The sequence below is a fragment of the Ictalurus punctatus genome, chromosome 17 (genome assembly GCF_001660625.3).
Source record: "Ictalurus punctatus breed USDA103 chromosome 17, Coco_2.0, whole genome shotgun sequence".
Lineage (NCBI taxonomy): Eukaryota > Metazoa > Chordata > Actinopteri > Siluriformes > Ictaluridae > Ictalurus > Ictalurus punctatus.
This window is the reverse complement of record NC_030432.2, coordinates 17,344,603-17,367,232: the sequence shown is the minus strand read 5'-3', so window position 1 is coordinate 17,367,232 and position 22,630 is coordinate 17,344,603. Positions and strand designations below refer to the sequence as shown.

At 36.7% G+C, this 22,630-nt stretch overlaps 1 protein-coding gene across 4 annotated transcripts in view; it reads right to left on the bottom strand.

Annotated features, from left to right (window-relative positions):
- The window catches only part of si:dkey-24p1.1 (uncharacterized protein LOC556718 homolog), a 59,685-nt gene extending 40,770 nt beyond the window's left edge, over nucleotides 1-18,915 (bottom strand). Inside the window, exons 1-16 of one of the 4 annotated variants that reach the window (XM_017490606.3) lie at nucleotides 18,699-18,915; nucleotides 17,996-18,058; nucleotides 16,826-17,230; nucleotides 16,439-16,729; nucleotides 14,944-15,204; nucleotides 14,282-14,554; nucleotides 13,558-13,833; nucleotides 9,711-9,989; nucleotides 9,315-9,584; nucleotides 8,213-8,473; nucleotides 7,888-7,972; nucleotides 6,223-6,307; nucleotides 5,195-5,325; nucleotides 5,012-5,069; nucleotides 4,772-4,860; nucleotides 4,572-4,638 (exon numbers count right to left, since the gene is read on the bottom strand). In XM_017490606.3, coding sequence (XP_017346095.1) covers nucleotides 4,572-4,638; nucleotides 4,772-4,860; nucleotides 5,012-5,069; nucleotides 5,195-5,325; nucleotides 6,223-6,307; nucleotides 7,888-7,972; nucleotides 8,213-8,473; nucleotides 9,315-9,584; nucleotides 9,711-9,989; nucleotides 13,558-13,833; nucleotides 14,282-14,554; nucleotides 14,944-15,204; nucleotides 16,439-16,729; nucleotides 16,826-17,230; nucleotides 17,996-18,029 — 2,865 coding nt within the window. In that variant the 5' untranslated portion in view covers nucleotides 18,030-18,058; nucleotides 18,699-18,915. Of the gene's footprint in view, nucleotides 1-4,571; nucleotides 4,639-4,771; nucleotides 4,861-5,011; nucleotides 5,070-5,194; nucleotides 5,326-6,222; nucleotides 6,308-7,887; nucleotides 7,973-8,212; nucleotides 8,474-9,314; nucleotides 9,585-9,710; nucleotides 9,990-13,557; nucleotides 13,834-14,281; nucleotides 14,555-14,943; nucleotides 15,205-16,438; nucleotides 17,231-17,995; nucleotides 18,059-18,698 lie in introns of all 4 variants that reach the window. The other 3 variants (XM_053687575.1, XM_053687573.1, XM_053687574.1) reach the window with 3 other exon arrangements.
- Nucleotides 18,916-22,630: the final 3,715 nt, after the last annotated feature.

The following is a 22,630-nucleotide window of genomic DNA, read 5'->3' as shown; positions in this document are numbered from 1 at the left end:
ATGGTGGCCTGCCCATCAGAATTATACATTCTGATTTTGTGAAAACCTGTTGAGATTAAATTATCCAGAACAATTAGGCTCTTAAAATAAATTTTACAAATGGCCTTTACAAACCTGTTCTGTACAATATTAATGCTGTTTGCACTCTGCTTGCCTCTTTGCACATTACTGTCTAATTACTACATGATGTCATCTGTATAGTCACCTGATGGTCACCGGGCATATATACTTAATTTCTGTGTAAAATGCACCTACTATATTTGTATAACTTGTCATTTGTACTGAGATGTTCTCTACTGCATGTCTGGTTAGATGCTAATTGCATTTCATTGGTTCTGTACTTGTACTCTGCACAATCACAATAAAGATGAATGTAATCTAATCTAATCTAATCTAATACGAATGCTTGCAATAAGGATGATCCCATGCATGAAAATGGGCACTGTGTGATTCAGAAGGAAGTCTGAAGTACTGTTCCCAGCAGCCACTGCATCACAGTCACATGACCACCTGCACCTGAATCACGTTCCTGTTAATCGAGCACTCATGTATATGGCCACAGTTTGCACTGCACTCTATGTTTCATGTCTGTCTTTCTTTGGCGAAGTTCTTGTTGCTGTGTTTATATTTCTGGTTTATGTTTAGTTTTGCCATAGTGTTTTGCCTCAAGATCATAGTGTCTTTTGTATCTTTGTTTGTGCTTTATTAAACTGGAAAATTCTGCACTTGCATCCGTCTCAACCTCCATTCACACACAGATAAACATAATGTCTACTATGACTTTTATAGTAAGCGCATTCCAATGAATCAAAAGACATGATCTGGATCAATAGGTCATCTGTTGTTGAACTGTATCTTGCGCATGCGCCGGCAAGAGTGGCAGCAATCCGTGTAGCTCAGTTTTTTTGTTTTTTTTTTGTGTGTGTGTGTGTGTTTTTGTCTTTTGTTTACTTTTTTTTACTTCACACGTTTAGGAGTTGTAGGATTACACACTTTTAGGAGTGTTTTTCATTCTATCCTATGGATATGGATCAGTTATTGAAACGCTCTGGCGGCAGAAAACTTGTTTATACAAGGAATCAGCTGCTCGCACTATGGAGGAATGCTGGTGATGTTCACGTTAACATCCCTGAGGAATTATGGTGCTTTCGGGGCTGTAGAGCGGGACTTAAAGTGAGGACTAAACGACAGGAGCAAGAGTGGATATTCAAGCGGAAATTCAAGCCCGCAATTCCATCGACGGTGATGGGGAACGTGAATTCAATTACTAACAAGACTGACGAGCTGGCTGCCCTGGTAAGAAATCTGAAGTTGTATAGGGAATGTAGCCTGATATGCCTTACGGAGACGTGGCTAACTAGCGGTATCCCCACTGTTAATGTTGAGCTGCCTGGCTTTAGTGTGGCTCATCTGGACAGAGACATTAAACTTGCTGGAAAAAAGAAGGGAGGTGGATTGGTGATGTACATAAACAACAGATGGTGCAATCACGGCCATGTTACAGTTGAACAGACTGTATGTTGTAAGGATGTGGAGTTAATCGCGGTTAGTCTTCGACCGTACTACATGCCGAGGGAGTTTTCGCATGCCATTGTTGTCTGTGTTTACACTCCGCCACGAGCCCTTCCGGACATGGCGTGCGACGTCATTCATTCTATAATTGCAAGGCTCCAAACTCAACACACAGATGCTTTTTTTGCGATCTCTGGCGACTTCAACTACATAACACTGGATTCTACCCTCACTAATTTCTACCAGGTTGTTGATTGCCCAACCAGGAAGAACAGGACCATAGACCTCATGTATGCAAACGTGAGAGATGCATACAATGCCAACCCCCTACCCCCACTGGGAAAGTCAGACCACAACCTCATTTATCCTCAACCATTGTACAAACCAAAAGTACAAAGGCTACCGGTTGTCAGACGCACCTTCAGGAAGTGGACAACAGGACTGGATGAGGCTTTGAGAGACTGTTTTGAGTCCACTGACTGGAGCGTGCTACAAAATGGAGAGGATTTGGAGGAGGTCACACATTGTACAACTGACTACCTGAACTTCTGTATGCACATAGTTGTTCCCACAAGAACTGAACGCTGCTTTCCAAACAACAAGCCTTGGATAACCAGCAATGTCAAGACCCTTCTCAATAGGAAAAAGATGGCGTTCAGAGAGGGGGATCAGGCAGAGCTGAGGCGCGTACAGGGGGAACTCAAAGCCAGGCTGAGAGAGGCTAAGGAGGAATACAGAAAGAAGGTGGAACAGAAGTTGCAGGAGAACAATGTGAAGGAGGTCTGGGATGGAATGAAGACCATCACTGGACTGAGGAAGAGTGGTAGCTCTGTGGAGGGAGACCTGGATAGGGCGAATCAGTTGAACCACTTTTACAATAGGTTCGACTGCCCTGTTCCAGCTCCGATGGCAGTGGACTGTCCACTGCCCTCTGCTGATTCAGACACTGCTCATGCTTGCTTGTCTGTTCAACTCATACCTCCCCCCTCACTTTCGGTGCACCACGTTGCCCCACCATCAAAGGCTGATGTATTCTTCCCCCACAAGGTGACAATGAACAATGTGACTACACCAACGTTGGTCACTAGTCACCAGTCTTCAGACACCAGACACCTCCCGCAGGCGCACCTATCCCCTCCCCTCTTCCCTCTCCCTTTCCTCTTCCCCCATATAATCACGGCAGATCAAGTTAAAGGACAGCTGAGGAAACTCCACCCCAGGAAAGCAGCCGGGCCTGACAGACTGTGTCCAAGGCTGCTCAGGGTCTGTGCTTCTGAACTAGGGGAGCCACTGAAGCACATCTTCAACCTGAGACTTCGTCTTGGAAGAGTTCCAACATTGTGGAAGACATCATGTCTTATCCCTGTCCCCAAGAAGTCACATACAAGTGAGCTCAATGATTACAGGCCAGTCGCTCTAACAATCCATGTGATGAAGACCATGGAGCGGCTGGTTTTGGGGATACTTAGACCCCAGGTACGTCTTGCACTAGACCCGCTACAATTTGCATACCAGGAGAAAGTGGGTGTGGATGATGCCATCACATATCTCCTGCACAGGATGCATGCTTACCTGGACAAGGGGAAAAGTGCTGTGAGAATCATGTTCTTTGATTTCTCCAGCACTTTTAATACCATTCAACCCCTCAGACTAAGTGACAAGCTCCTGCAGATGGGTGTGGATGCTCACCTAGTATCCTGGATTGCAGACTATCTGACAGAGCGGCCACAGTTCGTCAGACTGAAGAATTGCCTCTCTGACACTGTGATCAGTAGCACCGGAGCTCCACGTGGAACAGTGCTCTCTTCAGTCCTGTTCACCCTGTACACGTCTGGCTTTTGCTACAACACAGAGTCATGCCACATGCAGAAGTTTTCGGATGATACTGCAATTGTGGGGCTTATCAGGGATGGGCAGGAGGAGGAGTACAGGATAGCCTTTTGGAGGACTTTGTGCAATGGTGCAAACTCAACCACCTACAACTCAACACTGCTAAGACCAAGGAGATGGTGGTAGATTTCCGGAAGTCTAAGCCTGCTCTGCTGCCAGTCACCATTGAGGGGGTAAAGGTGGAGGTGGTAAACACTTACAAGTATCTGGGAATACATTTGGACAATAAACTGGACTGGTCATTCAAGACTGAAGCACTCTACAAGAAAGGGCAGGGCAGGCAGTACTTCCTGAGGAGGCTGCGGTCCTTCAATGTCTGCAGCAAGCTCCTCTGGATGTTCTACCAGTCTGTTGTTGCCAGCGTCCTCTTCTATGCTGTGGTATGCTGGGGAGGAAGCATTAAGAAGAAGGATGCTGGGCGACTGGACAGGCTGGTAAGGAAAGCTGGCTCTGTTGTGGGAGCGGAACTGGAGTGTATCACTTCAGTGTCAGACAAAAGGACCTTGAGCAAATTGATTAATATTTTGGACAATGACTGTCATCCACTCCATAACACTATCATAAAGCGAAAGAGCTTGATCAGTTGGAGGCTACGCTCACTGCCATGTACAACTGACAGGCTGAGAAAGTCTTTTGTCCCTAGGGCTATACAACTCTTCAATGCTTCACATAAAGGAAGAGGTGAGATAGACTTCTCTGCATAGTCTATCTGCCTCTTCACCTTTTCATATATTCTCATACACTTCCATGACCTCTTACAACAATGTTGTGTAATGGTTCACTGTGTGACTGTTTTACTGTTTACACTGTTTGCACTGTTTATGGAGTATATTAGCCCACATGTGCAACCCCTACCTCTATTTCCCAGTCTGTGGATCCTTGATTTGGTATATTTTACTGTTTTTATTAGTTATTCTTTTAGCATCCTGCTTATACTTTATACCTCTATTTCCCAGTCTGTGGATCCTTGATTTGGTATATTTTACTGTTTTTAATTAGTTATTCTTTTAGCATCCTGCTTATACTTTATTGTATGTTGTATTGTGTGTGATATCTTGAGCTACTGGGACCTTGAATTTCCCCTTGGGGATCAATAAAGTATCTATCTATCTATCTATCTATCTATCTATCTATCTATCTCTATCTGTAGAATGAGTAATATGACTTACTTTTGCCATTTGTTTATTTTTTGAAACTTCAGCATAGACTGGACCAGAACCGTCATGGCTCGGTACACTAAGACAACAACAAAACATTCATTTCAAAATTTCACTTATAATTCAAGACTATATAGTCTTTTATAGATGCTTAACAAATTGGATTTTTCATATAAAATAGTTGCTCAATTTGTCATTTCACATTTATATACCTTTTATTTGGATTGCTGCTGTCCACGAACTGCAGCATAGCATAATTCACAGTGGTCATGGTTAAATCCTCTTCTGTATGATGCTGTTTCTATAAAGCCAATGGCAAATTGCAGATTATCACCTTTGCCTCTGGCTTATTGGATATGTTAGATTATGAGTTTACTGTTTTACATAAAAATACATATACTTGGTGATTAGTAATAAAAGTAATAAAAGAAACAAATACTGTAATTTCTTACCTGCTTGGATGGCGGCAACTTTATAGCATCATACACCGTGTGAATGTTAGAATTTGGCCTGGAAATGCATAAACATAATATATAAAATATAATATATTCATTAAGTATATGAAAGTAAAGAGATTATACTCTTATGTATAAAATCTACTCCACCAAATCACACAAGTATTAAGAGTGGTTAACCTTCCTGCTTGTATGTTCCTATTGGCTGGATGATTTGATTGAACAGCAGAGACTGAATGGTTATCGCTGAAACCCGAGAGCTCTGTAGATCCCTCCATCACCAGGTTCTCCCTAGTGTTATTACGTGAGTCCTACACACAATATATAATTTGTTAACATAAATAATGTTTCAGTGAATGTTGCCTGTCTTGGATAAATGTAACATAAATGACAGCCTCAAAAACCTATACGCCTCTGGCATTGAACCATTACTTCTTCGAGAACCAGAGCGATATTTCTTGACCTTTGTATTATAAGGTTCTACTCCCCATTCATTCTTAACCCAGATTGAGCTTTTTAATCCAGTGGTATTTGTTAGCTTGTTTGAAAGTACTGATTGCTTATGAATGCCCATTTTGTTGTGTTTATTTGTCTATGTTAACATATGTTAAGGGTCTTTGGTGTTTATTGTCAATGACTGATGCCAGATGTTATTATGCTGAACATGAGATGGTTATACAGTTTTGTTTTTTTTTAATAATCAATGTGTATGTACCAAGGGGCTGAATAAAACTAAACATGCAAGCACAAAAACGTGTTGCTGCCCTGCTTAAGTAATATTTTTAGTAATATTTCACTTTTAGTAACTGTTTATCCTAGTCAGAGTCAGAGGATGTGGAGCCTATCCCAAAACACTAGGCATGAGGTGGGAATACATAGAACACCTAGAAGACACACATTTACACCTAGGGGTAATTTATCTTAGGTAATCCACCTAATGGAATGTTTTTTGGAAGGTGGGAAGAAATCTGAGAACTCAGAGGAAATTTACAAGGACACAGGGACAACACTCACAGGACCTCCACACAGACTGCAAACCCATCGCAGGATTAAGTCTAGATCCCTGGATATGTGAGGTGGCAACGCTGCCCACTGCACCATCACGCTACCGTATGTTATGTTTAAGATGTAACATTGGGTTCCATGTAGCATGATATTTTTTTTCTCCTGAAATTGCTTAATCTTGAAATAAGCAGAAAAAAACTAACCGATGAACCCAAGTTCGATAAAAAACATAATGGAGCTGCTGAGAAGAAAAATGACCGTTGGGCTGATCTTTTTCTCAGGATGATTCTGTGAAGTGAGATGACAAATGGGCACACATGGTTACACACACACACACACACACACACACACACACACACACACACACACACACACACACACACACACACACACACATTTAATATATTCAAGTAATAAAGATGTAATGAGAGACTTCTAAATAAGTCCAAATCTAAGTGATCAAAAATAAAAACAGCTATTTACATGATAAGCAAATTTTAAAAGCTAAAAATATTTATATTTAGTAATTCAAACATTGAAAATAAGTGTAAAAAACAAAGCATTTGAAAGTTAGTGGAGATATTATATGAATTATAAAGGCTTTGTTATTTTGCAAGGGAAATTGTAATTGGAATCAAAAGAGTGCCTTTGTAAGAAAATCAGATGTACTACACTCACAATTCACTTTAATAGGAACAACTGAACACCTGGTCATTTATGCAGTTATCCAATCTGCCAATCATGTGACAGCAGTACAATTCATAAAATCATTCAGATACAGGTCAAGAGCTACAGGTCAAGAGATACAGGTCAGTTAATGATCATATCAAACATCAGAATGGGGAAAAAGTGTGATCTCTGTGACTTTGATCGTGGCATGGGTGTTGGTGCCAGATGGGCTGGTTTGAATATTTCAGAAACTGCTGATCTCCTGCAATTTCTGTGTGTGAAAATGCCTTGTTGATTAGAGAAGTCAGATGAAAATGGCCAGATTAGTTTAAACTGCTAGGAAGGACATAGTAACACATAGTAACGCTGTAAGTAATCACTCTTTCTCACCTGGTCTTTTTTTCCAGTTTTCAACAATGCCCATGATAGCCTCAGATTCTTGTTCTTGGCCGAGAGGAGTGGAACCTGATGTGGTCTTCTACTGTTGTAGCCCCTCCACCTCAAGGTTTGATGTGGTGTGCATTCTGAGATGCATTTCTGCTTACCACAGTTGTAAAGAGTGCTTATTTGAGTTACTGTAGACTTCCTGTCATCTAAAATCAGTCTGATCATTCTCCTCGGATCTCTCTCATCTACTAAGTGTTTCAGCCTGCACACAGGATGTTTTTTTTTTGTTTTTGAACCATTCTGTGTACATTCCAGAGACTGTGAAATTCCCAGGAGATCAGCAGTTTCTGAAATACTCAGTAATCTGCCATCAACAACCATGCCACGGTTACAGTCACACTTTTCCCATCCTGATGTTTGATGTGAATATTAACTGATGCCCTTGTCCTGTATCTGCATACATGGATAACTGTATAAATGTTCCTATTAAAGTAGATGGTGTGCGTATATGTAATGTTTTGTGAATTAATAATGTTGTCAAATCAGCACTTGATATGATCTATAAACACAATTGTTCAAAATCACTGTACTGTATGTAAGAAAAGAGAAAAGAATTCCTGAGAGTCAACCTAGTCATTTTCTGGATATAATGTATGAAACACTAGGAATAGGTCACAGTTTTTCTAGGGTATCTTAAACTGTATGGTTATTATCTAGAAACACGTTTTTAAAATTACAAACTGCACCATTAAGGCATATGAATTGTAATTACACATTTATTTTAACATAGAATATAGCAGAGAAGTTTCTACCTCTGTATCAGAAATATGACACCAATCAGAAACACGATGACCAGTAAGGAGATGATGACCTGAACGAGCTGTTTAATAATGAAATCTAAGAGATGAGAAATGAAATTTGAGTAAGAGTTGATATCTCAGTGCACCACAATAATTTTTTCATTCAGTATAGATCACAACTGAAAATGAAAATGAGAAGTCTATAATCTAAAGTAATGACTCCATTACATTATTAGTTCATTTTCTTTGCTTATGATGTATGCTGTACATATTTGCATTGATTTCTCATACAAATAGTCAGTCATGAATAGCTTTAAAAGTGTAAATTTGTACGTACGATTAAGAAATATTTTGACTGGTTCAGATCTTGATTCCCCTTCTTCATTGCGTGCGTAGCAGTAGTACATTCCTGGGTTTTGTGGTTGAACTGTGTAGTTCACATTATTTGACAAGACAGTGGTGTTTTCCTCCATCTTGTACCATGCAAAGAAAGTGGCTGGTGGATCACACTGAACATTGCAACTCAGGTGGATTGGTACCGCCTTTTCCCATAGACCCAGTGATGTCATATTGTGGTTAAGTGTTATTCGTGGCCGATCTGAACAAGAAAACAAGTATAGGATGAATATTGCATAAACTGGCTAATTGAGGTACAAAGGATAACGTAATTTCTGACTTTTTAACAGAATTTATGCTTCATCATCATCATCATCAGTGGCTATCAAAGACAGTAGATCACTACTTTGACTTCTTTTTTTTAGCCTTTTTTTCACTATTCAGATTTAAACCTAAAGTGGGTGTAGCCTAGAATGTTTCCTCAGTTTGTTTATTTATTTGTTTCTTTCTTAATGAATTAATTATGATGTCTACCATTATATCCTCAGAAACACTTGAAAACACTCTGATGTAGAAATGCCAGCACTGTCATCATGATGTGTGGACTCTGGCTCTGACAACCTCAGCTACTTCACACCAGTTCATAATTAGTCTCAACTAGAAATGTGCACTGGGCTGTTTTTAACATCAGTTTGTATAAATTTGTTTGAATCTGCCCATTATATTTTCCAACAAATTTAGCTGGTTCTATTTTCTGAAATATAAAGAAACTATTAGTCTAATTGAAGCCACTGCAGCCCTGACCAGGCAGTTATTAAGGAATGAATAAACACTGTAATTGTCACATATTCATGTTAATGAACATGCCTTTTGTTTGTCACACGAGCTTCATGTCTGACTACTCGCTTCCACCCGCACGAAAGTAAAACCCACCTACCAAACACATTATTTGTTCATATGACTGATTTTGTTAAGTTTCATGAAATTTAGCATGAACAGTCTCATTAACTGGTTATTTTAAAACTATGGATTTTTATCTTTTTATCCATTTTCCTCACATTAACTCAGATACAAGAGCGGGCATTATGAGAAAGGATACTCACACTTGACTCTGATAAATATTGATGAGGACTTAGCACTGCCAATTTCATTTCTTGAGATACAGAAGTAATGGTCAGAGTCAGAGCTCTTCAGGAAATGGAGTGTTATTTTCTGTCCATGCCCCACTGTCTCTGAGTGTGTCACAGAAGATTTCATCCATGTGTAAGCAGACACCTCGGGTACAGAATCAGCTTTACAGGTGAGTGTCAGGTTAGAGCCTTCCTTTAGCTCTACACCAGGATCTGCTAATGCAGTAACATTTTTAGGGGCATCTGCAAAGACAACAGGGAGCAGCACCACATGTATTTAGCTCTCAGTCATAGCTTATGTACTTCAAGATAATATTATAAAACAAGCTCACTGCACAAAATAGAGCAAAGGGAAGCAGTTTTACTTACACAAAACTTTCAGCTGATTTTTTGAGAAGGTTTTTCCCTCTGTGTTTTCCGCTTCGCAGGTGTACATACCTGCATCTGACACGGTTGCATTGGCAGCAAATTTGAGTATGTTGGACTGAACATACTGAACTGTGATTATGTCTTTTTCTGGGTTTGTCAGAGAGGATCTGCTTAGTGTGAGCGTTGCCTGGGGTGAGCTTTCTACAGTGCATGTTATAGTGTATAATTCTTCTTCCTTTACAACTTCTTTCATGGTCAGATTTGGTGTTTTGGGGGGATCTGTGAATAATAGTGAGGGCAAAATTTTACAGAGAAATGCATGTGTTATATATATATTTATACATATATATATATATATATATATATATATATATATATATATATATATATATATATATATATATATATATATATAAACAAAGCACTTTAACAATGTAAAAAGGCATGAAATACACCAGTCACTATATACTAATAGATACGTTTACTCTTTACCTGGACTCCAAATGCTACTGTACTATAGTCTCAGCTAACAGAGAACTGAGAATGTTATTACTGTAGATAGTTATTCAGTCAGTCCATGATATTGTGGAGGGGGGGTTTTTTTGGAATTGTTGCAGCCAACATTGATTTTGCTGTGGCTGGTTTTCAAAATTTGTGATGCAATTTGCGTTTTGTGCGTTTTATTGTGGAAAAATACTTCAATTGGCGAAATTACAATCACACTAAATTGTTTTGTCTTTTGCAGTGATGTTTGTTCGTAAATGAAACCTTTTAGCTGCACTCATATTCGACGAACGTGAATCGAAAAGGGCCCAAATCTGCAGAAAACTTAAAAAATTTGCAAGCTCCTCCGAATATTGCTGTCACGATCTGGCAGGCAGATGGCGCTGTGGCAACGACGTGCACGGTCAGCATGAGAGTGCATGCATGTGCTTGAAGTGCGTATGGACGATAAGACTTTGTTTACAATGGACACGTGCACTTGTTTTGGTTTCTGTTCTGTCCCCTACCTGTTTAGTTATTGGCGGAGGCACGAGGTTGTGTTTCCAAGTGTTACCAGCTGTCAGCAGTTAAGGTAAATGTGACTGGTTGTTTGAACCTCTCGCGTTGCTGCGCACATCACGCGGTATTACAGACTAAAAGTTTAGTCCTGTTTAGTTTCTTGTTCCTTGTTGCATGCCATATTTAAACGAGAGTTTCATACCATAGTTAAACGTGAGTGTCATGCCATAGTTAAACATGAGTCCATGTCATAGTTAAATGAGAGTTTCATGCCATAGTTAAACGAGAGTTTCATGTCATAGTTAAACGAGAGTTTCATGTCATAGTTAAACGAGAGTTTCATGTCATTGTTAAACCAGAGTTTCATGTCATTGTTAGACGAGAGTTTCATGTCATCGTTAAACGAGAGTTTCATGTCATAGTTAAACGAGAGTTTCATGCCATAGTTAAACGAGAGTTTCATGTCATAGTTAAACGAGAGTTTAATGTCATTGTTAAACGAGAGTTTCATGTCATCGTTAAACGAGAGTTTCATGCCATAGTTAAACGATAATTTCATGTCATTGTTAAACGAGAGTTTCATGTCATTGTTAAACGAGAGTTTCATGTCATAGTTAAACGAGAGTTTCATGTCATAGTTAAACGATAATTTCATGTCATTGTTAAACGAGAGTTTCATGTCATTGTTAAACGAGAGTTTCATGTCATAGTTAAACGAGAGTTTCATGTCATAGTTAAACGATAATTTCATGTCATTGTTAAACGAGAGTTTCATGTCATTGTTAAACCAGAGTTTCATGCCATAGTTAAACGAGAGTTTCATGTCATTGTTAAACGATAGTTTCATGTCATTGTTAAACGAGAGTTTCATGTCATAGTTAAACGATAATTTCATGTCATCGTTAAACGAGAGTTTAATGTCATCGTTAAACGAGAGTTTCATGTCATAGTTAAACGAGAGTTTCATGTCATCGTTAAACGATAGTTTCATGTCATTGTTAAACGAGAGTTTCATGTCATTGTTAAACGAGAGTTTCATGTCATAGTTAAACGAGAGTTTCATGTCATTGTTAAACGAGAGTTTCATGCCATAGTTAAACGAGAGTTTCATGCCATAGTTAAACGAGAGTTTCATGTCATAGTTAAACGATAATTTCATGTCATTGTTAAACGAGAGTTTCATGTCATCGTTAAACAAGAGTTTCATGTCATAGTTAAACGAGAGTTTCATGTCATAGTTAAACGTTAATTTCATGTCATCGTTAAACGAGAGTTTCATGTCATCGTTAAACGAGAGTTTCATGCCATAGTTAAACGAGAGTTTCATGTCATAGTTAAACGAGAGTTTCATGTCATCATTAAACGAGAGTTTCATGTCATAGTTAAACGAGGATTTCATGCCATAGTTAAACGAGAGTTTCATGTCATAGTTAAATGAGAGTTTCATGTCATAGTTAAACGAGAGTTTCATGCTATAGTTAAACGATAGTTTCATGTCATTGTTAAAAGAGAGTTTCATGCCATAGTTAAACGAGAGTTTCATGTCATTGTTAAACGAGAGTTTCATGTCATTGTTAAACGAGAGTTTCATGCCATAGTTAAACGAGAGTTTCATGTCATTGTTAAACGAGAGTTTCATGTCATAGTTAAACGAGAGTTTCATGCCATAGTTAAACGAGAGTTTCATGTCATAGTTAAACGAGAGTTTCATGCCATAGTTAAACGAGAGTTTCATGTCATAGTTAAACGATAATTTCATGTCATTGTTAAATGAGAGTTTCATGTCATTGTTAAACGAGAGTTTCATGTCATAGTTAAACGAGAGTTTCATGTCATATTTAAACGATAGTTGCATGCTATAGTTAAACGAGTATTAGAGGTAATGAAGTAAGATGTGTAACGCGCCACGTGGTAATGTTTCTATGCCCTGCTTTGAGTTCATGTATAAGGCCTCAGTTCTAGTTAATGTCTATCTGTGTAAATGTGCAAAAACGGTAGCGGTTCCATGATTTGTTCTGGCTTCGTGTTCCATGCCATAGCCTTAGTTAAATGGTTTTCATGTATAGTTTCTTGTTTCATGCCATAGCTAAACGCTAGATGAGTACAGGTGTAAAACGGGTTGAGGGATTATTGTGCTATGCTGTATAGTTTCATAGTCTTGTTTCTGTTTTGACCCCATTTTCCCGTTTCCTGTACTAGTCACTTTAGTGTGTAAATAAAGACTTTAATCCTGCGCTTACTTCCTGTCCCAGTCTTGTTTCGTAACAATTGCGACGTTTCCTTGATTTTGCATTAATTTCTTTGACTGAAAATCTCAAAATCCTGGAAAGACTGTACAGTAAGTGTTCAGATCACTTTAAAACAGTGTAAGTTTTAAAATGAGCTGTCATAATGGTTTGCTCGACAATGTTAGTATAATATTGCCCACACAACTTTCCTAGTCAGACTTTACTGTTAAGAATTTAATATTATGGTTACTTAAAATGTTATTTATAAATGTTTTCAGAACACCCAGAAAATGTGGCTGATTGAACATTCTTGTAACCAAAAGTTCCTAGAACCATAACATTCCAGAAACTTCCAGTAATGTTGTAAAGTTTACAGTAACGTAGAAGTTTAAAAAAATAATAATTTGCCATCATTTCAATAATAACTTAGAGCTACAGTTTCTGATGAAAAAAGTAGAAAAAGAAAAGAGGTTGAAAATGCCCAAACACAAATGCCGAGCTCTCTTCTTGCTGATGTAATGGGATTCATATGCAGTGGTATAATGTTAAACATGATATTTCACATGGCTTAAAAATAACATCATGAAGGTAAAAAAGAAATAAAGAACTATACTTACAGAACACAAGAACATTTTTTTCAGTAGAGTTTGCTCCTTTACCTACATCGTTCTGCGCACTGCACTTATACAACCCAGCATTACTAACAGCCACTTTCTCAATCCGGTACATCTCATCCGTGTGTGAAAGGGTGACAAACTGCTGTTCATGTTCTGGTTTAAAATACCAGGAATATGTGTGAGGAACAGGTTCAGCCTCAGTAACGCATTTAAGGTTAAGTTCAAACCCCAACTTTATTCCACTTGTGCCATCAATGAATGTGTTTTGTGGAGTATCTGTGGAGAGAGACTTTTTCTTTTAAAAAAAGATGATTTTCAATAGTGCACATAATGTATGTTCTGATAATTCATTAAAAAAAAGTTAATGTTTTAAACATCATTGTACGAAACACTGTTGCTTCATAAAAATACATCATTTTTTATAGACTCTTCTGAGCAACTTTAAAGACAATTTATATAAACAGAAGACTTTTCATGGTGTAATCATTTACAGATCATTTAAGTCATACAAATTGTACACGTGATTTTGGACTTTTTGCATGTAGTGAATGTTTTTCTTTTTTCATGTTTCATGTCATTTTTGTAATTTTTTTTAACACATCGTTTATTTACTTTCATATGTTAATTTTTCATGTGGTTTTATGTGCTTCATATAATTCACCAATTTCACATGTATAATTTCAGGGCATGATGTTTTTTTTTAAAAAGTATACATAATACTTACACTTCACAGATACTTGGGTAATGTGGGTAGACATGGTCTCTCCTACTGAATTTCTGGCCTGACACTGATACACTCCTTTATCACGCTGTCTTACACTTGGCACAGTGAATGTATTCATTGTTTGTTGATTAATCTCTTGACCATCTTTGTACCATCTGTAGGACTGCATGTCAACTTCTGGATTGCTGTTTTGCACCAGACACGTGAGTGTAAGCCTGTCCCCTTCTTTGAGTTCAGCTAATTTAGGATCGATATCGACACCTTTTGGAGCATCTGAGAAACACAAAACACATTATGCACATATTCAGCGTGCGATTTCTAAAAAAAAAATCAGATGGAGGGATGTTTTTTTTATTCATGAAAATAAATCACAAACCATAGTGGGCCTATATAGACTATGAAGCCTGTTAGGCTATTTCTTGCAGCTGTTAAAGTAACATTTATAGAATAATTATGTTATACTTTAATAAAACAATTTCAGAACTTGAACTTAACCACTCCACTGACGATAAAAGTCCATTCTGATTGCATTGTTGTTTGCATGTTGCAGTGTTTTACCTAGCTATATTTTAAAAAATATTTTTTATTGTAGGTATTTAATTTTTCACAGTGGGGTGGGGGGTAGGGGGCACTTGTTAATTCAATAACAGACACATACTTACAAATAACTTTGATTTTTATGTCATTTGACTTTTCACTTCCATGTTCATTGTTAGCCAGACAGTAGAATTTGCCTTCATCTTCTGGTTTCATATTATATAAAGTAAGATTTTGTCCATGCCGGGAAAAAGAGCTTTGATGTTTAATCCATGTGAAGTTAGCGTTAGGGCGGGCCTTGCTGGAGCATGAAATTGTCACTTGTTCTCCTTCTTTCACGTCCTTAGAGCTTGAGCTCTCAATCACTTTTGTTTCTTTGGGTGCATCTAGATAAATACATAAATAAATAAATAAAACATGGAGATAGCATATGTTGTAGCACTAACATTGGCTTGCAAAAAACATGTCCTCCTTGAATTGGAACACCGTAGATATTCAGGAAACACATCCACTCAACTGGAGGAAAATGTTTTTATAGCCAGATCAAAAATAGTCCAAAAAATATATATTTAACATTGTCTATTCTCAGTCTTTTAACATTTTTATTTATATAATGTATAGTAATGCTTATAGACTTGTCTCATATACATTTATATGCTGTGAAGACAGTACTGATAGGGGCAGTGGTAGCTCAGTGGTTAAGATGTTGGACTTTTCACAAGAAGGTCATGAGTTTAAATCCCAGCACCAAGCTGCCACAACTGGGCCCCTGAGCAAGGCCCTTAACTGCTCAAATGTAAAAATGAGATGAACATAAGTCACTCTGGATATGGGCATCTGACAAATGCCATAAATGGAAATGATGATTTCTCAGTTCTGATTGGTCAAACAGTCATGATTAATGTTTTTTTTTAAATAGCAGATCTGACAGTAGTGTCGGCTGCATGGCATAGTACAGGTTTATATTAATGCCCTCAGTCTAATACATGATAATTTCTATAGTAACAGGTTGTGGCACATAAACTGATTTTAAAAGTGTTTGCAATTGTTGATATGGTGATGGTTTTGGCCCTTTGTGACAGTCAACAAATGTATCATTTTTCCGATAAAGGAAAGTCTTCAGTGCAGAGGTGCTTTGAGGTTTCTCTGTCACATGATATGACAAGCTTCAGAGAGAGAAAAACAAGATTCTGTTGAGACAACGAACGTCCAATATAACGTGTTATATATCATATAAACCGTGAATTAACTTGTTTCGTGAACATTCCCAAACAGGAAACATAGCTATAAACAAATAAAAATATATATTGTCATTCTTTAATTAACAGAAACTTGTTAGCATTGACAAATTGCTGTGTTATAAGAGGAAATAAACATTTCTGTATGTGCTGTTATTGGAAAATAATCAGCTTCTGGGTGGCATCCCACAACCCTGTCAAGTTTAATTCCTCAAATACAATCAAATTTTTTACATTCTAATCTATTGTAGGTGACAAAAATTGATATTTTGAACTCAACAGGAAAAATGCTATATAATTAAAGATTATTATTATATAAATTCTCGAAACATAATCAATAAATACATAATATATATACAGTATTTTGTCCATCTGTACCTACATTCCACTCTCAGTGTAACCCTCCTCTCCAGACAGTTGTCATTACTTCTAGAAGGACGACATGTCAAAGTTCTCCCATCATCTGTCCAGTTCACGGTCAAATGCAGCTCACTGCGTTTTTCCACCTCATCTTTACTTTGCTCACTTTTGAGAATCTCACTTGAGCCAGACGATTGCCATAAAGGATGAAACTCACAGGCTGCTGATGTTGCACATTGAAGACTCACTCTGTCTCCTTCTTTGAGTGACTTGTTCAGATTTGCTGGCTTAATGTGGACCTTGCAGGGATTGTCTACAATATAAATTAACAAAATGGATGGATTGTAATCCAATTCATTTAAAATTAAGACAGAATTAAGAATTAGATAACAGAGTTCATATGACTCACCCACGACTGTGAGAAGAAATGTATTACTTATATATTTGTCTGATCCTATGTACCTAAATGTATAGTTTCCACTGTCATTCTTTTTAAGATCCTGAATTTTTATTGTGCAATTGGTCCATTGACTGCTCTGATCATTAAAAAATTCCACTCTGTTAGAGTACTCAGCCACCTGTGGCCGCTCATCTGTATTACTATATACAATAATTCCATCATATCTCTTTTCTTTTTCAATCCACTTAGGATCTTTAATCCACAACAGTTTCAGTTCCTTCTGATATTTATATTTGCATTTAATTGTGACACACGATCCCTCCTGGTTTGTTGTTGTTGTTGTTGTTGTTGGTTCCTCTATGACTATAGGTCGTGTATCTTCCATTGTTATTGAGCTAAACAAACAGAACAAAACTGAGGGAGAAACCAAAATCAGTAACACAAAATTAATTACCACTACAATAACAACAATATAATAGTTACTATTTTTTTTAAATAAACCACAACAATTTTGAATTCTCAAACTGATTGCTCTGATTGATCTGTTGATCAATTTTCTATAACAGCAGCTTTAACATTAGACCTGACTCTAATTCAAATCATGGGTTTATACTAATGTGCTTGTTGTAACACATTCATGTTTCTGTAGTAACAGATCATTTTAAAACATCCTATTTAAAAAAAACTAACAAAAAAAAAACTAACAAAAAAAAAACTAACAAACAAAAAAAAAAACATTATTTAACATTAATCTAAATCGTCTGCAGTGTCAGTTATTCAGTCAGAGTTAATGCTGTCTCTTTACATTTTGAGCCTCAGAGGACATTTTGGTTATATTATGTCTACATTATCTTAATAATGTCAAAAAAAAGTGAAGGAATGATTGTTTATAGTTTATAGTGTTATTCTTTAATAAATAAAAATGCTCGCATTAACAGGTTGCTGTGGTATAAGAAGACTAAAACACTTTGGGAAGTGCAGTTGAAGGAAAATAATTAATTTCAGGGTGGTTGTTGTAACCTCATGTCACGTCAAGCTGCATCACACCACCCCGCCATTTATTATTTTACTATAGCAGCACCCCCAGTGTTTTATTCCTTACTTAAATCATTGTATGGATGAAGCAATACTTTCTTTTTTCTCTAGAATTTTAATAAAAATGATAATAATAATACACACCCCAGGAAAGGACAGAATTCCACACTGAATACATCTCTTTGAGGCTACGGTGTGATCTGGTTGCTTATGAAAAATAAAACATTTCCATTTCAAATTCTGGTTCTTAGAAACTCTAAGACATATATAGGCACATCAGTTCTGCTCATGTGTGAATGCATCACATAATCATATTTGGTAGGCTTATATACACAGCTGCAAATGACTCACTCTCAAGGTGTAGTCTTTGCAGTTAAACAGTTCATGTGGAACTGAGAAATTTGTTCTTGTGCAAAATGATTCTTATCTGTAGTGTAAATTCATAGCATTTATTTACATTCAATCCTGTGAACTAAAAACAATAAATGAAGTTGTTCCTTCACAAAAAGTATTGTCTAATTTCATCTTTTAACCATATACATATTTCTATGGGTATGTTATATAATAGTAACACAGCAGGGTGTTTAATCACAATGACCGCTATCACCTAAAAATATACAGTAAATATTATATTTGAATTTTTATCAAAATCTACATGATATAAATTATAATCCAATATTATATTGTGAATATTATATTTTACAATGCGTTAGTTTGAATGTTCAAAGTAGTACACATTCTGTCAGCTGATCAGAAAAGAATTTGTAAAAAATACTGACGAATATTACAGACAAATAATAAGACAAATAATATGACAAATAATTACAGGTTATGAAAAGTAAATTACCTTACAATCAAATCCGGTGTTCTTAATAAATGGCCCCAAGGACTCCAAATCAGTTTAAGGGAATTCTTCAAACTAAACTAGGCCCTTCAAATCTAAAGGAAACCGTCAAACAAAAGGAGAACTCCTCAATGTGCAGTATTTGCATGACCAACCATACAGAAAACAAAAAGAAAAAAAAGTCTTATTCCGGTTAGAGAAAAAAAAAAAAAAAAAAGATTCTAATATTTACTCCCCTGAACGTGTGCAAACTAGCCCACTTCCTGTAGCATTTCCTCTTTGCCTCTGAGACAAAATTCAGTAGAAACTTTGCTATAGTGATTAGTAATAATCAATACCAATGGAACCTGAATAACATCTGTGAGGAGATGTTACCGCATAGAAAGAAAAGCAACCTGTTTTGGAGTTTCTTCAAAAAAAAAAAAAAGTGATGATTTATACACTTTTATTATTAGCACCAACAGCATGTCAGCTTGAAGAAGAAGAAGAAGAAGAAGAAGAAGAAGAAGAAGAAGAAGAAGAAGAAGAAGAAGCAGGCAGACAGCTTTCTTATTCACAATAAATTCAGCTCTTTTTCAGTTAGATAACAATATTATGTTAAGATAAATGCCAGTTTTCTCTATTTACAGTTTACTCTATTTCTTTGATCATGACACACATGCACAAACAAAGTGTACAACCATGGCATCGAATCATTTTGGAGCAAATATAAAAAGGGTTGGGGTTTGAATGAAAACACATGATAACATATAAAATAAACTCTTCCCCTTCCTTCATGAACTGAGTGTGTACAGTGGTGTTTTTATAATGACATATGTTTAGAAATGTCAAATTATTATGTAAATATTAAAAGTGCATGCATTTGTTTTTTAAAATGTCAACAGTACAAAATCCACAGACATGTAGAAACATGTAAAGGGTAAATATGCAGATGAAGAGGTTAAATGTATTAAAGAGAAATCTTGCATAAGGTATAGAGAATAAAGGCACAGTGAAACATAGGTGCAGTTAACAAGCCGTACACACACTGAGCAGACACACACAAAGAGCTTATATACATCTTTCCACTCAACACGGTTCTCTGTTATAAACTCTATTAAATATATGATTCATGCTGTATTCTACAATATAGATCTACACTTAAAACAACATATGATTTACATCATGTATCATATTAGCATTTAATAAATTGCTCTGAAAACATAATAAATGCAAAATTCTCACTTTATGTTTTTAATCTTTGTAGCTGAATTCTTATGGGTCACTGCGTAATGATTATGTCTTACTGATTATAAGGTATTTATAGAAAACATGCATTTGTTTTTAACAAATCACTACATTTACAGCTTTATCTAGATGATAGGATGCATGTGTACCAGTGAAAAAAACACTTCTCCATTTTACAGTTTCATCTATGTGCAGGTGTATGTAGAGTTTATTTGAGAGTGGTCTATGGAGAAAAGGTTAAAAAATTAACCGTTTGAGGTTCCTGGAGACTGTAACTGTGGGGAAACTTAAAGGTTTTTCAAAAGGTTCAAATTGGAACCATGTCTTTAAAGGTGCATCAATGACCCATCAAAGGTCCTTTTTGAACCTGTTTCTAGACACTCTTACCATATTATTATTATTATTATTATTATTATTATTATTATTATTATTATTAAACATCCATCCAACCATCTTCTACACTGCTTATGCAACAGGGTCGCAGGGAACCTGGAGCCTATCCCAGGGAGCATGGGACACAAGGCGGGATACACCCTGGATGAGGCATTATTATTATTATACATTACTAACTTACTCCCATTTTACAACATACACAGAAGAACATGATTGCTCATAAAAAGTTTAATACACACATCTAAAATTTGAGCCAAGACACCACTGAACAAACAGAGACCTACTTAAAACAATGGGACTATTGTCTTTCATGAAAAAAAAAACAATTTAATTCAATATTTAACAGAATGTAACCAAATATTTACCATATTTAGATAATAATGTTTCAAACAAAATAACAACCCATTCCACATCATGTATTTACATTCCCCTCCAAAAGTATTGGAACAGCAAAGGCAATTGTATGTTTTTCACCGTACACTGAAGACATTTCAGTATGATATCAAAAGATGAGCATGAAATGATAGATCAGAATTTCAGCTTTCATCTCCTGATAATTACATCTAGATATGTTAAAAACCTTAAAACATGACACCTTTTATTTGAACACACCCTTTTTTCAAGTGATAAAAATATTGAAACATGTGACTGACAGGTGTTTCTGGTTACCCATGTGTACCCAGTTAGATTGAATGTTTAAATAGGTAATAGCTCTGAATGTCTTGGTTTGAGCCCTAGGTTTCAAATGTAAAGACTACATTTGTTGTTAAAAAAGATAAACCAACACGAAGACCAGAGAGCTGCCTATGGGAGAAAAGCAAGCCATTTTGATGCTGAGAAAAGAAGGAAAATCTATCAGAGCCATTGCACAAGCATTGGGCATATTTAATGCAAACAACTTGGTTGTCCTGAAAAAGTAAGAAACCACTGGTGTATTAACAACCAGATATGGAACACTTTAGCCAAGGAAAACAACAGCAGATGATGACAGAAACATTGTAAGAACTGTGAAGAAAAAACCAAAAACAAAAGTGGTGACATCATCAACAACCTTCACAGGGCAGGTGTGTATCACAATCCACTGTTCGAATAGGACTTCAAGAGCAGAAATATAGAGGCCCTACCACAAATAAATACAGAGATGAGCCACAAAGGTTTTGGAACCAAGATTAACCTCTACCACAGTGATGGAAAGGCCAAAATGTGGAGAAAGAAAGGATCAGCTCATGATTCAAAAACAAAGATGCTCATCAGTCAAGCATGGTGGAGGTAGTGTCATGGCTTGGGCTTGCATGGCTGCTTCTGTAACAGGCTCACTAATCTTTAATGATGATATAACTCATGATGATAGCAGCAGAATGAATTCAGAACTTTACAGAAACAATCTGTTTTCCAAATTACAGAGAAGTGCATCTAATCTAATTGGGAGGAAATTCATAATGCAATAAGACAATGATCCAAAACACACTGCCAGCTCAACAAAATACTTTATCATGGGGAAAGTGGAAGGTTTTAGACTGGCCAAGTCAATCACCAGACCTTAACCCAGTTAAGCAGCATTTCAGCCCCTGAAGAGGAGACTGAAGGGAGAACCCCCCAAAACAAATAACTATTAAAAGAAGATGCAGTACAAGCCTTGAAAACAATCACAAAACAAGAATGTAACAGTTTGTTGATGTCAGGGTCACCAACTTGATGCAGTTATTGCAAGCAATGGATAAGCATCCAAATACTAAGTGTTATTTACTCTGATTTATTTCAAGAATATCTGTTCCTATACTTTTGCTCACCTAAATATTGGGTGGTCTGCAACCAAAGGTGCCATGATATAAGTTGTTTAACACATCTAGAAGTAAATATCAGGAAATGAAACTTGAAATTCTCATCTATCGTCTCATATTCATCTTTTGATCTCAAACCCAAATGCATTCAATGTATAGCAAAAACAATAGAATTGCCATTGCTGTTCCAATACCTTTGTATATTTTAATTTTAATCACTGTTGGTGGCATAATGCTTTTCTCCAGGGCTAAAAGCAAAGTACTGGCCTCAGATAATACCAAAATAGTAGTAAAATCTTTTCAGACCTTAGAAAAGGTTCATAAAGGAACCTTGCCAAGAGGGCAACTTCTAATATAAACCCTTTTGCACAACAACGGTTCTAAAAACAACTGATAACACATGCCAAATAACCAAGGGACCGTTATAAAGCCTATAATTTTCATGTTGAACCTTTTTGATAGCACTTTTTTCAGTTCTTTGTTCTTTTCTGAACTCCAAAGGTTCAATCTCTTCTAAGAGCATGGGGATAATGT